General features: G+C 39.0%; 1 protein-coding gene and 1 long non-coding RNA gene across 5 annotated transcripts in view; one reads left to right on the top strand and one right to left on the bottom strand.

The window, feature by feature from the left end:
* kst (spectrin beta chain, non-erythrocytic 5 kst) overlaps positions 1–19,525 on the top strand; it is a 33,170-nt gene that overhangs the window by 460 nt on the left and 13,185 nt on the right. For 3 of the 4 annotated variants that reach the window (XM_015325373.2, XM_015325374.2, XM_015325372.2), the window contains exons 1-6: positions 7,687–7,870; positions 10,376–10,626; positions 10,710–10,877; positions 16,206–16,431; positions 16,548–16,825; positions 16,903–19,506. In XM_015325373.2, the coding sequence (XP_015180859.2) occupies positions 7,840–7,870; positions 10,376–10,626; positions 10,710–10,877; positions 16,206–16,431; positions 16,548–16,825; positions 16,903–19,506 (3,558 nt within the window). In that variant the 5' untranslated portion in view covers positions 7,687–7,839. Of the gene's footprint in view, positions 1–40; positions 173–7,686; positions 7,871–10,375; positions 10,627–10,709; positions 10,878–16,205; positions 16,432–16,547; positions 16,826–16,902; positions 19,507–19,525 lie in introns of those variants that run through there. The other variant, XM_015325375.2, reaches the window with a different exon arrangement.
* Positions 263–7,541, bottom strand: LOC149032396 (uncharacterized). Its single transcript, XR_016176784.1, has 3 exons — positions 6,850–7,541; positions 6,012–6,278; positions 263–5,519 (listed from the first exon to the last, which is right to left on the bottom strand). It is a non-coding gene; the product is annotated as an uncharacterized LOC149032396 (long non-coding RNA).

Raw genomic sequence — 19,525 nt, 5'->3', positions numbered from 1 at the left:
CCATCTCACTCTATCTCTCTCTTTCCCATCTCCTGGGTAGATCAAGCTTCGGACGCTGGTTGGTGTTTCTTCCAAGTGCCTCCACCGGTTTTTGGGTTATCAAGGATTCTTCTTCGTTTGAAAATCAACAGGCCGGATTTTTCGGATAAGATCGAGGTACGAGGAGTCTAAGGTAAGAGTTTATTAAACGTTTGAACGATGCATTTGACAGTGTTAAACGAAATGTTTGATTTTTGTTAACCGATATTTCGCTTTTAGAGTCGCGGGTGTGTGCGCGCGCGCGCGTGATACCCAATGGAATTTGAGGTGTTCGGCCTTCCTCTCCTTCGGCGCTCCTTCGAAAGTCTCTCTCTCTCTCTCTCTCTCTCTCTCTCTCTCTCTCTCTTTCTATATATATATATATATATCTATCTATCTGTCTATCGCGCAATTCTAGCAAGGACGAAGCTCACGACTTATGTTAGTCGTAAACGCGGAAGGAAAAACATATATCCAAAAGAGCCGTGAATAATCCGCAAATCCTGTGTGTGTCTTCACCGGTAATAAGAGATTTCTTTACGTCTTGGAAGGATTACGAGAATCGTTTTGAGATTTATTCGACAATCGTATCGGGAGTACATACGCGTATAGTACGTGCCATGTCGAGGAATACACGTTTCGAAATTTATCGCTCGCCTAACAGCTTGTATATGTACTCTTGCGTGTGTATACCTTCTAAATAAGCCTTCTAAATTTGTCCATTTCCTTTATTTTTATTTCTTTTCTTTTATTCTCTACATTAAATGTTGCACATCGCGAGCAATTTTGACGTCAGCTTTGCATTCTTAAAATCGCCGACGCACGTCCGCGTCATTTCGTCCAAGATCATGTTTCTTTCTTTTCCTTCTTTTTTTTATCTTTTTTTTTTCTTTTAATTCACGTTAATCCAGTCCAATGGAACAAGAAAGGAAGAAAGAAAGAAAAAACTAAAAACGATAACGATAAAGAGATGAATTTTTCTATATATTTCTAAGGAGATAAGAACGTTGTAAAGCTTAGACTTTTATCAAGAATATACGGAACACAATTTCGAAATAAATAGGGTATCGTAGGGATTATTCCTGTCAATCGTAGCAGCGATTAATGTTCGAGAGACAAGCCCCAACGTCGTCGTTGGGATCGTTTGGTATAATAATTGAGAGAAAAAAAACGTTCAATGAGAGTTCGGTTGAGGTGGGGGATCTTCTCCTTTTAATTTACTCGAGTTCCTCGTCGTCAACGATTGTAACGGGCGAAAGCGTGGCCGGTATCAGAACGGTCGTCGATCTTCTCGCCTACCTATACCTACCTACCTACCTACCTACCTACCTCCCGTTGCCATACAAAATAATAATGATAATAATCAAAAGTAAGACGAAGAGATCCGACCGGAGATGCACGGATCGCTAATGGAGATCTTATTACGCGTGCATCAAGTACTCTACGTGGCTATGTAAAATAGTGTTATTGTAATCAGAGCTTCCTTTTTTTTCGCGCTTATTAAAAACCTAACTCTTGAAAAACTGTTAGCTATGAAGGATGATAAACTAGAAAAGTATAGTGAATTGTCGGTCGCGTGACTGCTGTCCCATTCGAACTCGCTGGACCGCTCTTGCAACTCGTACGTATGCGGCTGTGGTGTGTTGTGTATTGTCCCCCTCTTCTTATTGTTTTTTTCCCTTCGTCGTCGAAGCGAATCGCAAAAGAGATCCTTGCCGCGAGAGTCCTGGTAGAGGAGCCAGCGAAAGAGCAACGAACCGCTCAAGACGACTCGGGTTACGACATCCAAGGCTTTTAACGTCAACGAGGACAACTGATGTTGGAGCTAAGAATATCTCGTATTATTGATAATCAAATAAATAATTTCTATAATCATTTAACGCTAAATGTGATCTCTTTAAGGAAACTGAACGTTTGTTTCCTCTTGTTTTTGCTAAATCGAGAATGTGGCAATGAGATTGGAAAAATATTATTTGCTGTGGTTGCGTAAGAGACTTTGCGGAGGAGTATAAGTATATTTATTCGGCCGATAGGTTATCTCTTAGCGGATTAATTGAATTTATAACGTATTATGAGGAAAAGAGAGCCTGATTCGTTTTCTCTCTCTCTTTCTCGTTCGTTCGTTCATATACGTTGAAGCTAAAGCAAGCTTTGTACGGTATGTGTGCCGTAACTGTACACGCGATTTGCGCTACGTCGGTATACCGAAACGTTGCTAATAAACAACGAGTTCGTTTTTTAAAATGTCCAACCGAATGGTAGAAATACCGTTAGGCGGCAGGCCATCGGTAACAAAACGACAAGTACTTTGGTGGTGGTAAATAAAAGTGTACTCCTTTTAAATCTCCGAGCTTGACTTTTATTAGCGAGAACAATTCGCGATAATTTGAAAAACTCTATTCGTAAGAATTCCCCGATTCGATACAAAAAAAAAACCAATACCTATTCTAATTTGAAGAAAATAGTTAAGTTAAAGTTAAAGTTAAAACGGATTTGCGATCGATATCTTTCTTCCTTTTGGTCTTTCTTTTCCCATCTTTCTCATTGGTTCGAAAACGTTCGCGGTTTACGGTCAGCGGTTACGAATATAATCGGTACTTCGAATAAACTCGGCAAGGATAATCGGTGCTTCAATTTGACGACTTCAAATTAGGGGAAGAAGATAACTCGAGACGAAAGGAGAAGAATCTTTGCAAGAGCTACCGAATCGTCGTCATTTTACTTCCAAGAGGAGATCGTTCAATTTTCAGCGTGTCTTTGCAAAACGAAAAACTTAGCTAGTTTTCATGTCGTCAAAATACAATTAGTTAACGATGGTTTTACGATCAAATTATCTTTTCAATCGTTTTTCCTTTTTCCTCGCGAAATCATCTTCATAGAAACGTTGTGATTTAACGTCACGGCAAACCTATGTCAAGAGAAGAACGCATGCAGGAATGTAGATTTTTCTTATAGACTTTCTATCCCGTTCGTGACGTCACGACACGAAAACTATTCTTTCTCTCTCTCGAATGCATTATAATGCGGGGAACGTGAGAGAGCAAGCGAACTATGGAATAGACAGAAATACTAACAGGTGTTTCATCTACAAACTCCTTTTTCTTCTTTTTCAAAGCATAAACCTATGCAAACAGGTGTCTTCTTGGCTTTCCTATATAAATCCCAAGTAAAAAAAAAAAAAAAAACATTTTGGAATCTCTTAGGTACTTGTAAATTTTGTTGTTGTAACAAATAGCAAGGATTCTCGCGAGGAAAATCTCCTTGGACGATACGATACGATCATTCGTCGAAGGATTCTCCACTTTCACTCGTAAGAGTCTAAGTCGTTTCTAACTATTATGCTACAACTCTGTCATCGTCGATGACTCGTGTTTGAAAATACTTTTTCCTATTATTTATATATTTCCTGTTGTAAGAGTCTAAACGACATTTAAATTAGCCGCATAGCGGGTCCCCGGACCAGCTCACCAATCCCCCATTGTATTCATATTCGGCAGGACGAATTTCTTTGCACGAATACAAAGAGGAAAGAACTGTGCATAATGGGGGAAAGATTGAAGAGACCGAATGTAGCACGTGGGAGTATAAAAGCCATTAAGGCGAAATTTACAAAGGGCGTTTTGCCGAGCGTTTGCCGAGCATTTAAGATGCCGCACGAAGATACATACGTCCACGCGATCATCCTGGCCACTTATAATAATCTCTTTCTTTTCTTTTTATTCCACCTTTATTGTGTAAAATCATTCAAAAAAATTACACTACTATTTCATTTTAATATGAATTTATCGTAGAAAATATTAAAGATGAAAAAAATCTTCCTTATCTTTTTTTCTTAATGAATGGAATATTCCTCCATTCTTAACCCCGGCTTTTTGAACAATGGGGACTCTCACAACCTGCGATTCCTTATTAACCCAATGCATTTCGTGAAAGTCACAGATTCCGCATTCTTAGTATATGTTCACGAAAGTGTCGTCGTTCGTTGCACAGTATAATTAAACACATCGATTATCGATTAAACAAACAGCGTTATCATTTAAATCATTGTACAAGTTCATTTACAAATTCATTTCATCTCGACGAACTATGCAAATCTTAACGCGTATATTGGTTTCCGTCTTTTTTTTTTATTAATTCCACGAGGTTGTATTACTCATTTAGTCGAGGTTTCATCAAGTTACGCGTTTATTATAGATGACAAATCGAGAACCGGACGTCGATTATTTAACAGATTACGTCAGTCCTGGGATTACGCGTTAGATTCTCTCTTTTGGTAATCGTCATTATCATTTATAGAATATTGTTACAATGTTAAATTATTCGTTCCTTCTTTTAACACTCTTTTCTTCCTTTTATTTGTTTTTTTTTTCATCTCCCTCTTTACCTTATCACACAATTTCGTCATTGATATTGTTAAACAAGATAAGAATGTCGTTTTATCGTTGTCATATTAACACCAAAAATGACAAAGCAACAATCGAGGGTTATTATTTTCACTAGAAGTGAAAATTCCGAAAAATCATCAACGAAACTTCTTAATGCTTCTTCCTTTCCTACTTGTTTTTGTTTTCGTTTGTTTGTTTGCTTTTTTTTTCTTATCAATAATCGTAATAAGCATTTTCCTGCAGTTTAAATAGCAGGGTCGTTGTTTCTTTAAAACGTATACGCCTGAGGCACTCAAAGATTACGAGGTCAGTAATAAACGAGTCGTTGTGCAAACGTTACGTCGGATTATTACTCTCTACCAACTTGTTCACATATTTTCAATTTTCTCAGACCCTCTGCAAAAGCGATTATAAACGCATTAAGTAAGTGGCAAAGAAAGTAGTAGAAATTAAATACATATTTTCCTTTTTTCATTTTACAATTTTTTCACTCTTGCAGCTTGAGGAAAGAAAAATGCATTTTCGAACTCTTAGAAACGCAGTATTAAGATCCGTGTCCGGGAAAGGGGCTGCACACGTATGGTTTCGTTTCTATTTCAGAGGGTTGCTGCTAGCAGCCATCTGTGCTCACAGGCAAACCCCAAAGATTTACAACAAACTAAATTACCAGGGAAAATCCTTCCTTTCGTAATTCTCCAAGTATTCCAACAGAATATACTTATTTTTCTCAATTTTTTTAACGACCTAAAAAATAAATGATCTTATCTTAAATAAAAGAAAATATCTTTGCAATTATTACAGGAAACCTCGATCGTAAGAATATGTGTCGTAAGAAATTATCGACGCGGAAATTGCAACACAAATTCAACTGGAGAATAACCTCGTGAAATTAATTGTTGTTGTTGTTGTTTCCGAACGATGAAAAACCAACCCAGAAGTATCGACTGCAATAATTACGTTTTAAGAAGTGATGGACGAGCCACCATTCGAGGTGAAAGCTGAATATTAATTTTACGTTGGCACACGAGGACAGCAGGAACGTTGGACTATCGCGTTTACTCGATTATTCTCTTCTTCTTCTTCTTCAATTCCGATTCTTCAGTTCTCGTCCCTTGACTAGTAAAACATAACCAGAGAGTTTTCCTCAAGGATTCGTCAAGGTATAAAAAATGTAATCCCACGCAAAAGAAATGAGAATATATGAGAATAATATATGAGAATAATTTTCTATTTACTTACTTATTTACTACACACGATCGAAGACTACGGATGAATAGATAGTAAAGGAAAAAAGAAAAAAGAAATAGAAAAAAAAAAAGCAAAAAGGTCGAGTTAGAACGTAATATCCATTGTCGTATATGTGGATAGAATGTCGGTCCCAGGCCAAATATAGACATGTCGTCATACGTTTTCAACTTGCAAGCCATACCCAGAGAGAGCATGGTTTATCCCTCTCTTCCCTATCGCACAGATGTTTGTATTCGCGCGTGTGTGCTTGTCAACGAATATATGTTTGCCCGTGATATCAATGTCAACAGAAAGCGTTACATACATGGGACAGAGGAGGATTCCTCTTCTCTCGATAGAGAGACTACTTTACACACTTACTTGTATAAGTTAGAAGAGAGTAATCTCTTCTATCTATAGGACTTGGACTTGCTGGAGTTGGAGTTGGAGTTGATGCGGACACCGATAATAATACGGCTCCTATTTCGTTACTACCGCGACGAGACCGGTCTTCTCGTTTCTCTCTCTCACCTTCCTCTTTTTCGATGCGTTCACCGTATTTCCGGTGCAATTTCGCACTTCCTCACGGTAACAATGTATGCTTTTTTACCTCGTTCGAATGGCATTTATTGGTAACTAACGTGCGACCTACAAAACAATTCGATTTCTTCTAGAGTATGCAAAATGTTCAATTCGTTCAAATTCTACTGTATTATCAATCTGTTTTATTAGATTTGTTCTATATCGATAATTCGCTTTTCATAATTTTCATTTAAAGGTAATTATTACTACGCTCACTCATTAAAGTAATAGTCGCGTGATTCTAACTCATAATTTCTAATTAACATGCCATCACGATTTACCGTTTTGTAGGAAATAAGCTAATAAGTAATCGCGAGCTTCTTCTCTTCGTGTTATTTAGTTCGTTAAAAAGATTAAACAAACAGAGACTTGCAACGTGTTTTTTTTTTCGAATCAAAAAATCTAACACAGATAGGAAGAAAACTTTGAAAGTTTTTTTTTTATTATTTAGGTAGAACTTTGATAATGTCAGGTTAATCTAAATTCTAAACTCGTTCCTTCATAGACTATTCGTTCTCATGCTCATTATCATTCGTTCGTCTGGACGTGTTTTAAATATACGTGGCGCCAAACATGTAGACTTTTTCGAGTTTGTCTAGAAATGTGCTTTCAATCGATGATGTTCCGCTTCACTGACCTGGGATATTCCACGTTTTAGGAATAAGACAAGTATTTTTTATTCCGTGCTAGATATATAATTTATCATATTGTCAATTGAGAAGATAATATATTGTTAATTTATTCGACGATTAATATCAATCAATCACCACGTTTCAAATTTCTCTTATATTTTTAATCGTTATTAGTCAAGTATAATATGTTGCGCACTAGTATTCAAACGTGATCTCATCGAGAGAGTTGAATTAAACTAATTACAAGCTCAACAAGTGGACTATAAGAGCAGACGGGGATTCGCCTTTGTCCCTTCATTTAGCGTATTTCCGCAATGCAAAAAGTTGCAAAAAAACTGTGTTCCAAATACACGTGGTCCAAGGCGCAGGCTCGTTAATCACTTTTTGTTTATTTGTTAAGTGGGCTGTATTTAGTAGACGAAAACAGAGATTGTTAATCTTTTAAATAAGCAAGGTGGCCACACAGTGACAGTATAAAGTGAAATCGTAAAATGAGCTCGTTGCATCGCCTCCCAACATCCTCTCTAGGAAGGGGGTTCCCCATTCCAGTCATTTAATACCCGTCTACTACTACTTACTACACCGTTTGCAAACTAGCGGTGTACTTAATTCGTTGTATCGATAATATGCGAGATAATCCTATTATCATTTTTTAAAAAATAATCTAACAATTTGTCTTTTACGCCAATGGTCGTTGGTTGGTCGTACATACGTGATTCTTTTTAACGCAAACAACTGGCCGATATACATATACTCGCGCACACTCGTGATAAGAGTTTTGCTGTCAGTCGGTGATGTCTTTGGCAGCCAACAGTTGAACCAGTAGTAGTTGCGCGTTACCGTTCATAGTAGCATAAACGTTCTCTCTCTCTTAGTGTGCCTTTTACGGTTTTAAACCGAAAAGATCCGACGATGGATATTCCTCTTCGAATGGGAACGCACTAGAAAGTTTCTCTTCGCCTATCGCGCTAACCAGCCTTTTAGAATCTTCTAAGATGGCTTACAATAATTATTACAAGTATTACGGTAAACGTTAATCTTCTTCTTTTACTTTTATTTTTTTCTACAACTAATTTGTAACTTTATTCTTTTTCCATTTATCCTCTCGAATATTTTACTTTCTTTTGAATTAGCTTCGAGTCGAAGATTCAAAATTATATTGATTACGACTTTGAATAAATATTTCGTAACGACCACACCTGTACGTCGTACCTGTCGTGTATATGTACGTCAAAAGACAATCAAAAACCCTTTTCTCATATGACATACGCATATAGGTATGGTATGCGTCCTTGGAAAATAGCAATTCATGTTCATCGTCGTCGTTGCTCCTTTGCTCTTCTTGAAAAGATAAATGACAAAAATTCCTTCTATCGGTGCGATAAGAAAAGAAAAAGAGAAAGAGAGAGGAAAGGAGTGTTTCATGAAACGTCATTCTCAAAGAATTTGCTATACATGTTTTACAATCATATTACGTGCTTTTCATCGGCTAGAAAAAAGAAATTAGCTTGTATATATATATATATATATATATATATATATATATATATATATATATATATATATATATAAGGGATATTATATCGGGCGGTGGTCGGTTAAGTGGTCTAATCAAATCTACGGTGTCACTCGTTCATCGTCATTGTTCCATCTTCTTCCTAACTATTCGTGTAATACGTTTTACGAAGTCATTCGATACCACCCAGTTTATATCACGAATTTGACACCATGTATAACTTATCCGATTAATACACATCGATAAGGCGTATCGTTAAAATGAAACAGAAAAAACAACATGCAACTTGTGTGCTTGTAATTATGAATAGAATTAAAGATGACAAATTTGATCTCTTCGTTAACGCGACAAAACAAGACATAATGAGATCATCGATATTCATTCGTAGTGTTATTTTACTTATCAACCTGATTTCATTGCTAATTAAGAAAAATCTTAAAAAATAATAAAGAAGAAAACACGATGTTTGTTAGGTTTCAAAATATCGCATAGTTTAGAGCAAAAGTAAGCGCTTGGCTCGACATTTTTCGCGTTATATCTTATCGGTTTCTTCTAAAGATAAAAGGAAAGTCGATAAGTCATCCTCATTTGAGCCCTTCTGCGTATTCATAATTCGACAACGTAGCATCATTTCTAAACTCGGTAATTTAATGAATTACTAACTGGTCTGTTTAACGAATAGCAAGTTTATTGGCTCGTAACGATTGGAATGAAACATCTTTACGATGAGCGGTTTGTACATTGTTACCAAGATAATAATCAAGATTCCATTAAGTTGCATATACCGGTCGCACCGATTCATTCGATAAGCGTTAATTAAATACTCCATTGGACAGCTTTCGCTATTCAAGGAGTTAGGCTTTAACATGAGGGTGCAGCAAAGTGCGACGACACACGCTCCAAGATAATAAAAGGTCGCGTTTACTGCATCAGTATATATATAAGAAAACAACTTCTTTTAAAGCGAATTCTTTACTTTCTTAGGAGTTGTTTGACTGTTAATAGTTTTCCTAATCAAATGAGAATAAATAAATTGAAATCCTGACGGTTTAGGGACAGCTTGATAGAGAGATGCATTCAGACTCGAATGAATTTTTTTTGAGGGAGAGGGAAGAGGGAAGAGGAAAAATAGGAGACAGAACCCCGCGACAATTGCTCCTTTAGAAGTAAATAAAAGCAAGTGCAAAATATTGTAGCAGCGCTACTGCTAGCTCGTTTCTTGTTCAGCCTCGTGACTTTGCAAAATTATTGTCCTCGGTTATTGTCACTGGTATTCCGTGTGTATTCGCCACGTCGGCTCTCTCCTCCTTGTCATAAAGTTTTTCTTGAGTTCTCTCCTTCAACTTTCTCGCATGGACCACGCGGTGTATAGAAGAGCGTGAACGTGAATGCGAAAGCAAATTGCCTATTTGATTCAACGTCTACAAAAGGGCCGAATGGTGGTGGCTACTACAAGCCGAGATTGCCTCGTCTTTGCTTTTTATTTTTCATCTTCTTCTTCATCTTCTTCTTCATCTTCTTCTTTAGCTCGTTCTTATTTTCATCGTTGTTGCAATCACAACCACGTGGGAAAATATTTGCGCGTCGTAACGAGCGTGTAACGTTGCGCCCTTTTCTCAATTATTTCCGCTTGTCATGAAAATGTTTCTAGCACTAAACAAGGAAAAGGGATAAATACAAATTACTAAATATTTACATTTTTCATTGCCGTCAGTTAAATAAACAATCTTATTTCCTGTTTAGGATAAAAATAAGTTCAAGGAGAGGGGTGTACCGTCGTTAGAGGAGAGTTCGTTTAAAAAAAAATGTTCTATTTTAAAACGTTTTCCTCCTCTGTTTGGAATTTTAGGAATAAATCGGATATATCCTTCCTGTCGGGTATATTGCGTGTAGGATTTTCATCTGGAAAACATTTGGAATCCCGCGATCCCCCTCTGTGTTTACTCGAGCGTATTTGGAAGCTAAGAAATAGAAAGTAAGTCATTTTCTAACGAATGAAAAAATGTTTGTTTCAGGGGCGCAGCATGAGCCCCGCCCTGGACACGGCGTCGTACCCCAAGGAAGATCTAACAATTTCGAGTATCTCCCCACGTATCCACCGCCGAGAGTCGACAGATACAGAGGTGGTCCAGTTATACAGAAGAGAATGACTCAGAGGGAGGACGTCCTCAAGTTCGAGCAGGGCCGCATAAAGGCCCTGCAAGAGGAACGTCTGCACATACAGAAAAAGACGTTCACGAAATGGATCAATTCTTTCCTCTTAAAGGTGATTGCAGACTTCTGCTTAAAACCGTGTCACTCGACGTCCAACTTTAATTGCAACACCCTACGATAATCGTGGTTTTTTAGGCACGCATGGAAGTGGACGATCTATTCACAGATCTAGCGGATGGCAAAAAATTACTGAAATTGTTGGAAATCATTTCGGGAGAAAGATTGGCCAAACCCAACAATGGACGTATGCGAGTACACAAGATAGAAAATGTTAACAAATCCTTGGCGTTTCTTCATACAAAGGTAAATTCATTTATTATTTTCTTTGTTGGTCAAATTATTTCAGTAATGTCAATTCCGAGACGTGACAAAGTTCTCCCTCTCTAAGAAGCCACGCAAGTATGTACTCCCTATACGTGAATGGCCTCTATATGACATAACAGTTTTATCTACACACACTACGTGCAGGCAGCAAAGTATAAACGTATTTAGAGAGAAGGATGGTTGTCGGCTTATGTTAGTTTGTCTGGGTCTCGACTTGAGAACCGGATGAGGGAGGATAAAGTCTAGTCGTGGTGGCCCCAGGCCCAGGGAGGGGAAAGGAAAGGGAACCGGGTGGGTGAGGCAAGACACCATCGTAAGACCACCGTAAGACAAGTTGAGACAGCACGGTGACCAATTTAACAAAGCTTTCGGTTGGAACGAAACTTACAAAAATTCAATTGAATGTGTCACAACTATTGAAAGATTTGTCTAGTGTAGATAAAAATATACAAAATCGAGAAGAAGAAGGCATCGATGGAGCGTGGAAAAAAAAAGAAATTGGCTCGCTTGGGAAGAGGCGCGCTTTCTTCCGTGAAAGCTTCTTTCATATTCTTCGGAGTAAAAATATTCTTTCCCAGTCATTGACTGCAATCAATGACCCGTATACGCTCGGTAAATAATTTATGACGAATAATAATCGATCGTGGAATCGTCTCGTTCTCCTGTTGTTATAGTCGACATTTCTGATCGAACGTTTAACCAAATTAGGTATTGAAACTAAACGATAAAACAAAAAATAGTTTTTCCTTTATCGGATAAAAGTAGGAAATAGCGGATTGGAAAACCTGTATCTCGCGTGCTGCTTCTTGAATACCCTTTTTCCATTAAAGGCTCTCACACACAGGTGTGCATCGTTTCGTCGGCATTACAAAGAAATTTATTCTTTTTTTTTTCCTCTTCTTTTCTCTAATCGATCAAAAAAAGATTAAATCAACGTAAATTCTATCCGTAATATAGTTTTACAACATTCTTTATTGGAATTGTCAATTATTTTCAAGTACGTTCAATCTATCGATAAATGAAATCGATACCTTATCATAGTTTACGATCGATAACAACTTTATTTTTTAATAGCGAAAAATTGTTAACTATTTCTAGATGATGATCATCTACCGATTGTCACAAACATTCCGTTGACGCGTTTTAATCTTTTAAAAAGCTTTATTTTTTTACAAAGTAGAAAAATAAAATCGATTGCGTGTTAATCTAGTAAAAGTATTATAGGAATAAATTTAATTTGCCAATACGTTTAAGAATGAATTGAATTTCTTGGCGCCTGTTATAAACATCGATATTTAATCGTGAAAAGCATAGGAACAGAAATCGATTTGTAGGAATGAACACACAGGTGCCGAGTGAAAGTCGCTGACCGATAGAGACCCGTAAAGTATTTACAACACGTTTGCACACACTATTTTGCATCGCTTTCATTAAACTTATTCTACGTTATTGGAAAATGTTTAATCGAACATAATCGTACTTATCATTTGAATATACATTAAGGGAGAAGCTTCTTTTTTTTATCAGTTTTCAAGCGCGTTAGTAAATCGAAATATACCTCGGAAGAAAAAAAGGGAGAAAGATACGGATCACAGGTGGGGTATCGGTTAAGAGCAAGATAGAGTGTAAAGTCACGAAGGGCAGGATAAGAATTGAAGAGAGAGAGAGAGAGGGAGAGAGAGAGAGAGAGAGAACCAAAAAGAACCGAATGGGAGTCTCTAAAGGGGACGCATCTGAGAAGAAAAGAAAAGGCTTGGAGAAAGGGGTGGGGAGAGAAGGGTTCACCGACCGAGGCAAAACTTGCTAGACCGTGAGCCCCGCAGATGTGAAATGAAACCAGACGGAGTACATACATCGAACTCTATGCGCTATCGTTGAATGTTAGACAATAGTGTTTAGACTGACCAGTCAAGCAGCACACCTCGAGAAAGGAGGACCGGTTGGTTAAAGTCTTTTTTTTCGTAACTTGCACGAAGATCCAAGATTTACCGATAGATGATCATCATTCTTATCCTGGAAAACTAATCTTTTTCTAGAAAACTCTTAAAATATATATAATTTGTTGATATTTCAAAATATATATCTGTTTTGTAGAGTACCGTTAATGTCAAATAGATGCGTTTCTTTTCTAAGCAATGTCCAAGAGAAACGGACTATGGCAAATATCGGATAAAACCTGTTTCCAGTGACGAATATGAAAGAAAAGAAAGGAAAGGAAAGGAAAGGAAAGGAAAGGAAAGGAAAGGAAAGGAAAGGAAAGGAAAGAAAGATCGGGTGAAAGCGAGAGAGAAGCCGCCGTAACTTTCCTCGTCTTCATTACGAGATCATCGTGCAAAAGTCTCGAGCGTGTGAAAAAAAAAACAAAGAAAATTGAAATAGAAATGACATATGACCTCGGTAGAGGTATTTGTGTCATTGAATAAAACTTTGTACTCATATGCGATAACCCTTTTGTCGGTTCGATTGCAATAAAATAAGAAGAAAACGTCGTTATTTATCCGACCATGCTTAGACTCTAGATGTTAGCCGATCTGACATCCTTTATCCTAGTTAGTTAGAAAAAAATCAAATCAACGGATGACGGCATTGTTTTGACGACATAGTAGAGAGAAGTTGTCTTTAATTAGAGGAATGATTGCATGGTGCAAAGATCGACTCGCGGGGTACAATGCGAAATTTATTATCTCATTTAACAAACTGTATCGTCGACACAATTTCGCAATGATAGAAAAACTACAAAAAAAAAAAATACTTTAGGAAGACAGTTAAATTTGTTTTTACCGGTTATACGATATTATTGCGATATTCGTGAATGGTTATAGAGTACAAGGTTGAACGAGGCGTCGTCAACGTCGATACCGCAAGAGAGGAATCATCGTGGTCGAAAGCCGTGCTTCGAAGCCCGTTAAGGAAAGCCCTCCGAAGGATTTTGTAAGTCTCTTTAGAGGATTAAGAAATAAACAGCCAAGAGAGACATGCTTGACTTTGTCATTCGCTTGGCCTCACACCGATTCGCATTTCTAGTAGTAGTTCTCGACGAGAATGTACCGGCGAAAAGACGACGCAGGAAAACCGCTAGGCGGCCCAGCTTTTAAACAGATAAAAGAGATACTTCAACTGGAAAGGTGCGCGTGGAAAGGAAATAGAATAAAGAAGAACTGTTGTACTTTGCGAGAAAACTAAAGAGGTGTTTGCGATATCAAGCAAGGAATGCAATCCAATTCTTATTAAACGCATAATCTTCTTCTTATCGACAAACTTAATTAAGTTTAGTATTACTTAACGCATTTCCGATTAGTAGAGGACAATTATATGATAGAAAGGGAGAAGTATAGTAAGTTTGGAGGAAGGAGAGCCGAGCCGAGCCGTCGGTCGTACGGTCAACTCGCGCACGTGCACGCTATTCGCCTCTCGGTTTGTTCGAACCAGTGAACGTTCGACGTAGGAGTCGCATTCCACGTTAAATGCATTAGGAATGCTATTCCCATTCCTTCGACTTGGCGAAGCTCGGTACGTACGGTACGAGCTGTGTCTTTAAAACTAGCCTTAATGTTTCCATTAGCCGGGCATCGATTTTCAAGGCGTGTAACAATACGGACAACCGATGAAAGCATCCCATCATATCCCATCCTATCCTAGCCCAAGCACGTCTTCTTAAATCGAAGCAAATTCGAACACACGCTTATTTTTGTTCTTCCTTTTGTGGGTACCGTATTCTCGCGCTTTACAATGCAGCCCAAGGCTCATTCATTATTCATACGTCGCTGAAGCTCGACTTGTAACGTGAGTGCACGCAACGATAGACATTCAAAGATCGAACCTTCAATATCTAACGGAAAGTAGAAATCGTTTGACAATAATATCCACAAAAAATACATTTTATCAATCAGTGAATACTGATTTAATGCCAACGGAAGATCTCATTAGCCCTATGGGAGTCGTCGTCCGATAATCGTCAAGGGGAATGAATCACGATGACTTTTTTTCCATCCTCGACAAATTGCTCGCGATAAGTCTTATCGATCGTGCACCCCAAGAGGGTCCACGATGCCTTGTATACATCGATTTCGACATTTCTTTATATCCAAAATTGGTAGGTAAAACAAAAACTTGCGGAAATTCAACAAAGTTAAAACAATCGCTCCAATTGTTTTCTCTGTGCTCGATGATTTCTTGAAGGGAAAAAAAAGAAAGAACAATTTCCAGCAAGGAGGAAATTGTTCCGGTGTTCATCGTAGAATCAAGACGCTATTGTAAACTTTCTCAAGCGCAAAGAATGCAGCGCGCATATCTTGAAAATGTTACGCAAGAGGGATTATGAGATAGTTAAGGAAAAAATGTTGTGTACGCAACACAACTTCAGCTACGGGATATTGAAAATTGTCGGAAAAGAAAAAATAAATTTGGATTTCTGTCTTCCGTCATTTTACGCAGAGTGTAGATTTTCAAACGTTCCCGCTTGGTGTTCACGCACTAAACCGTAAGCCAGCCGGCTGCTGTTTGATATCCTTAGGCTAAAGAGATCCCGGTGGCGTGATACGGGAACAAGATCTTTATATTATTCTACTTGGTCTTTTTCCGAAATAGAAGAACAGGAGGATCATCCTATACGCGGAGGTAGAAGAAACGAGTTTGAGTACTTGTTGACGTCCACCACCCTTCCCGTTCGATAGGAGGAAATGAAGTTGCTTGGGTCTCTCGTTAGCCTCCTCCGTTCATCGTGACGCTCACCTACTAACGGTGACGTACCGCGTTTTCTTTGTTTTGGATCTCGGCAAAAGCCAATCATTTCCATTTCCCAGCGGGGCGGCCTTGATAGAACGGCGCACGAGTAATCGGACAGCATTCCAGCTCGCGAACTGGCTGGCTGGTCTCCTGGCTGGCTAGGCCCATCAGATTCAAACAATTTCTTTCCCCCAAATTCAAGAAAAATCTTTCTTCTATACTTTTTGAATTCTCTTTTTGTGGAGAAATCGTGAGATGATATGTTAATTCGCAATGGGAATGATGTGTTTCGTTTGTTACGATCGATCTCTCGAAGCAAGTAATTGCTCTAGTTTCTCTTAACGAGAGAAAACACCGTTCGATGTCTAATTACGGTATCTCTCTTCCAGTACTTGGCTCAATTGGTTCGAATCGATCTTCTGTTACGGTACTATTCATTTAGAGTTATTCTCACCGTTGTAGACGTGAGCAACGTCTCTTCAAGACCTATATATCGCGCGTTGTAAGAACAAATGAAAGAAAGTTTATTTGGAAAGAATCATTGTATTTTCTCATGCCTGTTACATTAATATTATTGTGTAGGTTCGTTTGGAAAGTATAGGAGCGGAAGACATAGTAGATGGGAATCCTAGACTGATACTCGGATTAATCTGGACCATTATTCTGAGATTTCAAATACAAGAGATTGAGATTGACGTGGACGAAGAAAATGACAGCAGCGAGAAGAAATCGGCAAAGGATGCTTTATTACTTTGGTGCCAAAGGAAGACCAATGGTTATCCTGGCGTCAACATTCAAGATTTTACGGGTGAGTAAGAAAACCTATTGACGAGAATTTGAATTATCGTTAACGTTATTATAGTAGCAAATGTGTACTTGGGAGAAAGGAAAGAAATAAAGAAAGACGTAATTTGTGTCAAACAGGTTCATGGAGAAGCGGTCTCGGTTTCAACGCTCTTATCCACGCACACAGGCCCGACTTGGTAAATTGGTCGGAATTGCAGCAAAACAAGAATATCGACAACTTGAATTATGCTTTCGACGTGGCAAATTCGGAACTCGGCATACCCAGATTGTTGGATGCCGAGGATGTTGATACTGCTAGACCCGACGAAAAGTCTATTATTACTTATGTGGCGTCCTATTATCATACCTTCGCCAGGATGAAGAACGAAATTAAAAGCGGAAAGAGAATCGCTAACGTAGGTATAGCTATGCTAAAGAGGACAAGGATTAAAATGATCTATCGTTTCTCACATATTAATATAAATATTTTCAGATCGTTGGTCAAATGATGGACGCCGATAAGATGAAAATCCACTATGAAAAATTGACGACCGATTTGCTTGAGTGGATCAAACTAAAAATCCAAGATTTAGAGAATCGAAATTTTCCCAATTCGCTGGAAGGTATTCAAAGGGAACTCTTGGCTTTCAAACAATACAGAACTGTGGAGAAGCCACCCAAGTACAAGGAACGATCGGAAATCGAGGCTTTGTATTTTCACATAAACACCCAATTGAAATCGTTGAACCAGCCGGCCTTCACGCCGCAAGAGGGTCAACTCGTTCACGATATCGAGAGGAATTGGGTCGAGTTGGAACGAGCGGAACATCGCCGAGAAGTTGCCCTGAGAACGGAACTCTTGCGTCAGGAAAGATTGGAGCAATTGAATTACAAGTTTGAGAGAAAGAGCGTACTTAGGGAAGGTTATCTGAAAGAAATGATTCAGGTTTTGACTGATCCGAGATACGGTAGTAATCTTGCTCAGGTAGACGCTACGGTGAAAAAACACGAGGCTATCAGCGCGGACATTCTAGCTCGAGAAGAAAGATTTCACGATTTAACCAACATGTCAGAAGAATTGGTTAGAGAGAATTATCATGGACTGGAAAGGGTACGAGTGAGAGAACAGGAAGTCTTGCAAAGATGGAAAGAATTGTTGGCACTGTTAGATCATCACAAATCCAATTTGGTCGCTCTCTCCTCTCTAATGAGTTTGATGAGAGAGATCGACACGACTCTGGCCTCCATTCAAGAGTTACAACTTAATTTCCAAAGTACGGATGTTGGTCCTCATTTGTTGGGAGTCGAGGATCTTCTTCAAAAGCACAGTTTGCAAGAATTACAAGTAACCGCATTGGGAGAGAGTCAACGACGTTTGGGTAGACAGGCTGCTCAACATTTGGCTCAACCACAAAGCAAGGAAGTACCTCTTTTGCAACAGAAATTGGATCTACTTAATCGTGCCTACGACGAGCTCGTAGAATACAGCAAAGAACGAAAAGCTCGTCTCGAGGATGCCAGAAATTTTTTCCACTTTTTGCAAGATCACGAAGACGAGGAATCGTGGCTTATCGAAAAGCAACGTATTTGCAAGGCTGGAATATCGGCGAAAGATTTACGCGCCGTCATTTCCTTGCAACAAAAGCATAAAGTCTTACAGGACGAGATGAAAGTACGTAGACCAAAATCTGAACAATTGTGCGAGGCTGGTAGAAGATTGATAGCCGACAATCATCCGTCCTCTTTAGAAATTCAAAATCGTATAGACTCGTTGCAAGAACACTGGAAGGTTTTGGAAGAGCTGGCTGCCTTGAGAAAAAAACAATTGGACGACGCAGCCGAAGCGTTTCAATTTTATGCCGACGCGAACGAGGCGGATTCGTGGATGAATGAGAAAATGGCTCTGGTTACTTCGGAAGATTACGGCGTGGACGAGCCAAGTGCTCAAGCGCTCTTACAAAGACATAAAGATTTAGAAGGGGAACTTAACGCTTACAAAGGCGACGTTCAATCATTGAACATGCAAGCCGAGAAGTTGATCAAGTCAGGAATCTCCACGCTCGAGTTGTCAGCAGATCCGGAACCTGTCGCAGAATTGGAACAGGAAGAATGGAGTAAGGAAATACGATTGGTACCTCAGGACGAATGGGTTGACGAAATCGTTGAACGATTAGAACCAAAAACGATTCACGAAGAAAGATTGGTGCCTCAAGTAAAGAGTTTATATCCGTTCACCGGCAAAGGCATGCACATGGCTAAAGGCGAAGTAATGTTCCTTTTGCATAAGACCAATCTTGATTGGTGGAATGTCAGGAAAGCTGATGGCACCGACGGTTTCGTGCCAGCTAATTACGTGCGCGAAATCGAGCCCAAAGTGATATCCGTTCAAATGAGAAGACCGGAAAAAGTCAGAGTTACGCAAAGGGTTAAGAAAACCAAAATGGTTAAACAAGTGGTACCTGTAAGAAGGGTCAAGTCCATCAAGTCTACGGTTAAACCTATCAAACGCAAAGCCGTTAATGACGGCGATAGCGTTGAGAAACGTCAGAAAAAGATCAACGACACTTACAGCGAATTGCAAGAATTGGCGTTGAAGCGTCACGCCTTGTTGGAAGACGCCATTAGGTTGTACGGTTTTTACCGAGAATGCGACGATTTTGAAAAGTGGATAAAGGACAAGGAAAAAATGCTTCGTACCGACGATCCTCGCGACAACGTGGAAACGGCTAAACGAAAGTACGAAAAATTCTTGACTGATTTATCGGCATCGGGGAAACGCGTTGAGGCTATAGATACCGCAGTCGACGAATTCGTCAGGCAGGGTCACAGTCAATTGGACAAAGTTAAAACCAGGCAAAGACATATTCATCAGCTTTGGGATCATTTGAACTGGCTGAAAACTCAAAAGGAAAAAAGCTTGGAAGGTGCATCTAGCGTAGAATTATTTAACAGAACGTGCGACGAAGCTCACGATTGGATGTTGGAAAAAATCACGCAACTGGATACCGCGGAACTAGGACCCGATTTAAAAACTGTTCAAGCTTTGCAGCGAAGGCACCAGCATTTGGAACGGGAATTGGCGCCGGTTGAGGAGAAAGTATGTCTCGATATTCCTA

This window comes from Polistes dominula, unplaced genomic scaffold, assembly GCF_049000335.1.
Source record: "Polistes dominula isolate Pdom_NZ unplaced genomic scaffold, Pdom_raw_medaka scaffold_35, whole genome shotgun sequence".
Lineage (NCBI taxonomy): Eukaryota > Metazoa > Arthropoda > Insecta > Hymenoptera > Vespidae > Polistes > Polistes dominula.
The sequence above is the reverse complement of the archived record's forward strand: the minus strand, read 5'-3'. Positions and strand labels throughout refer to the sequence as shown.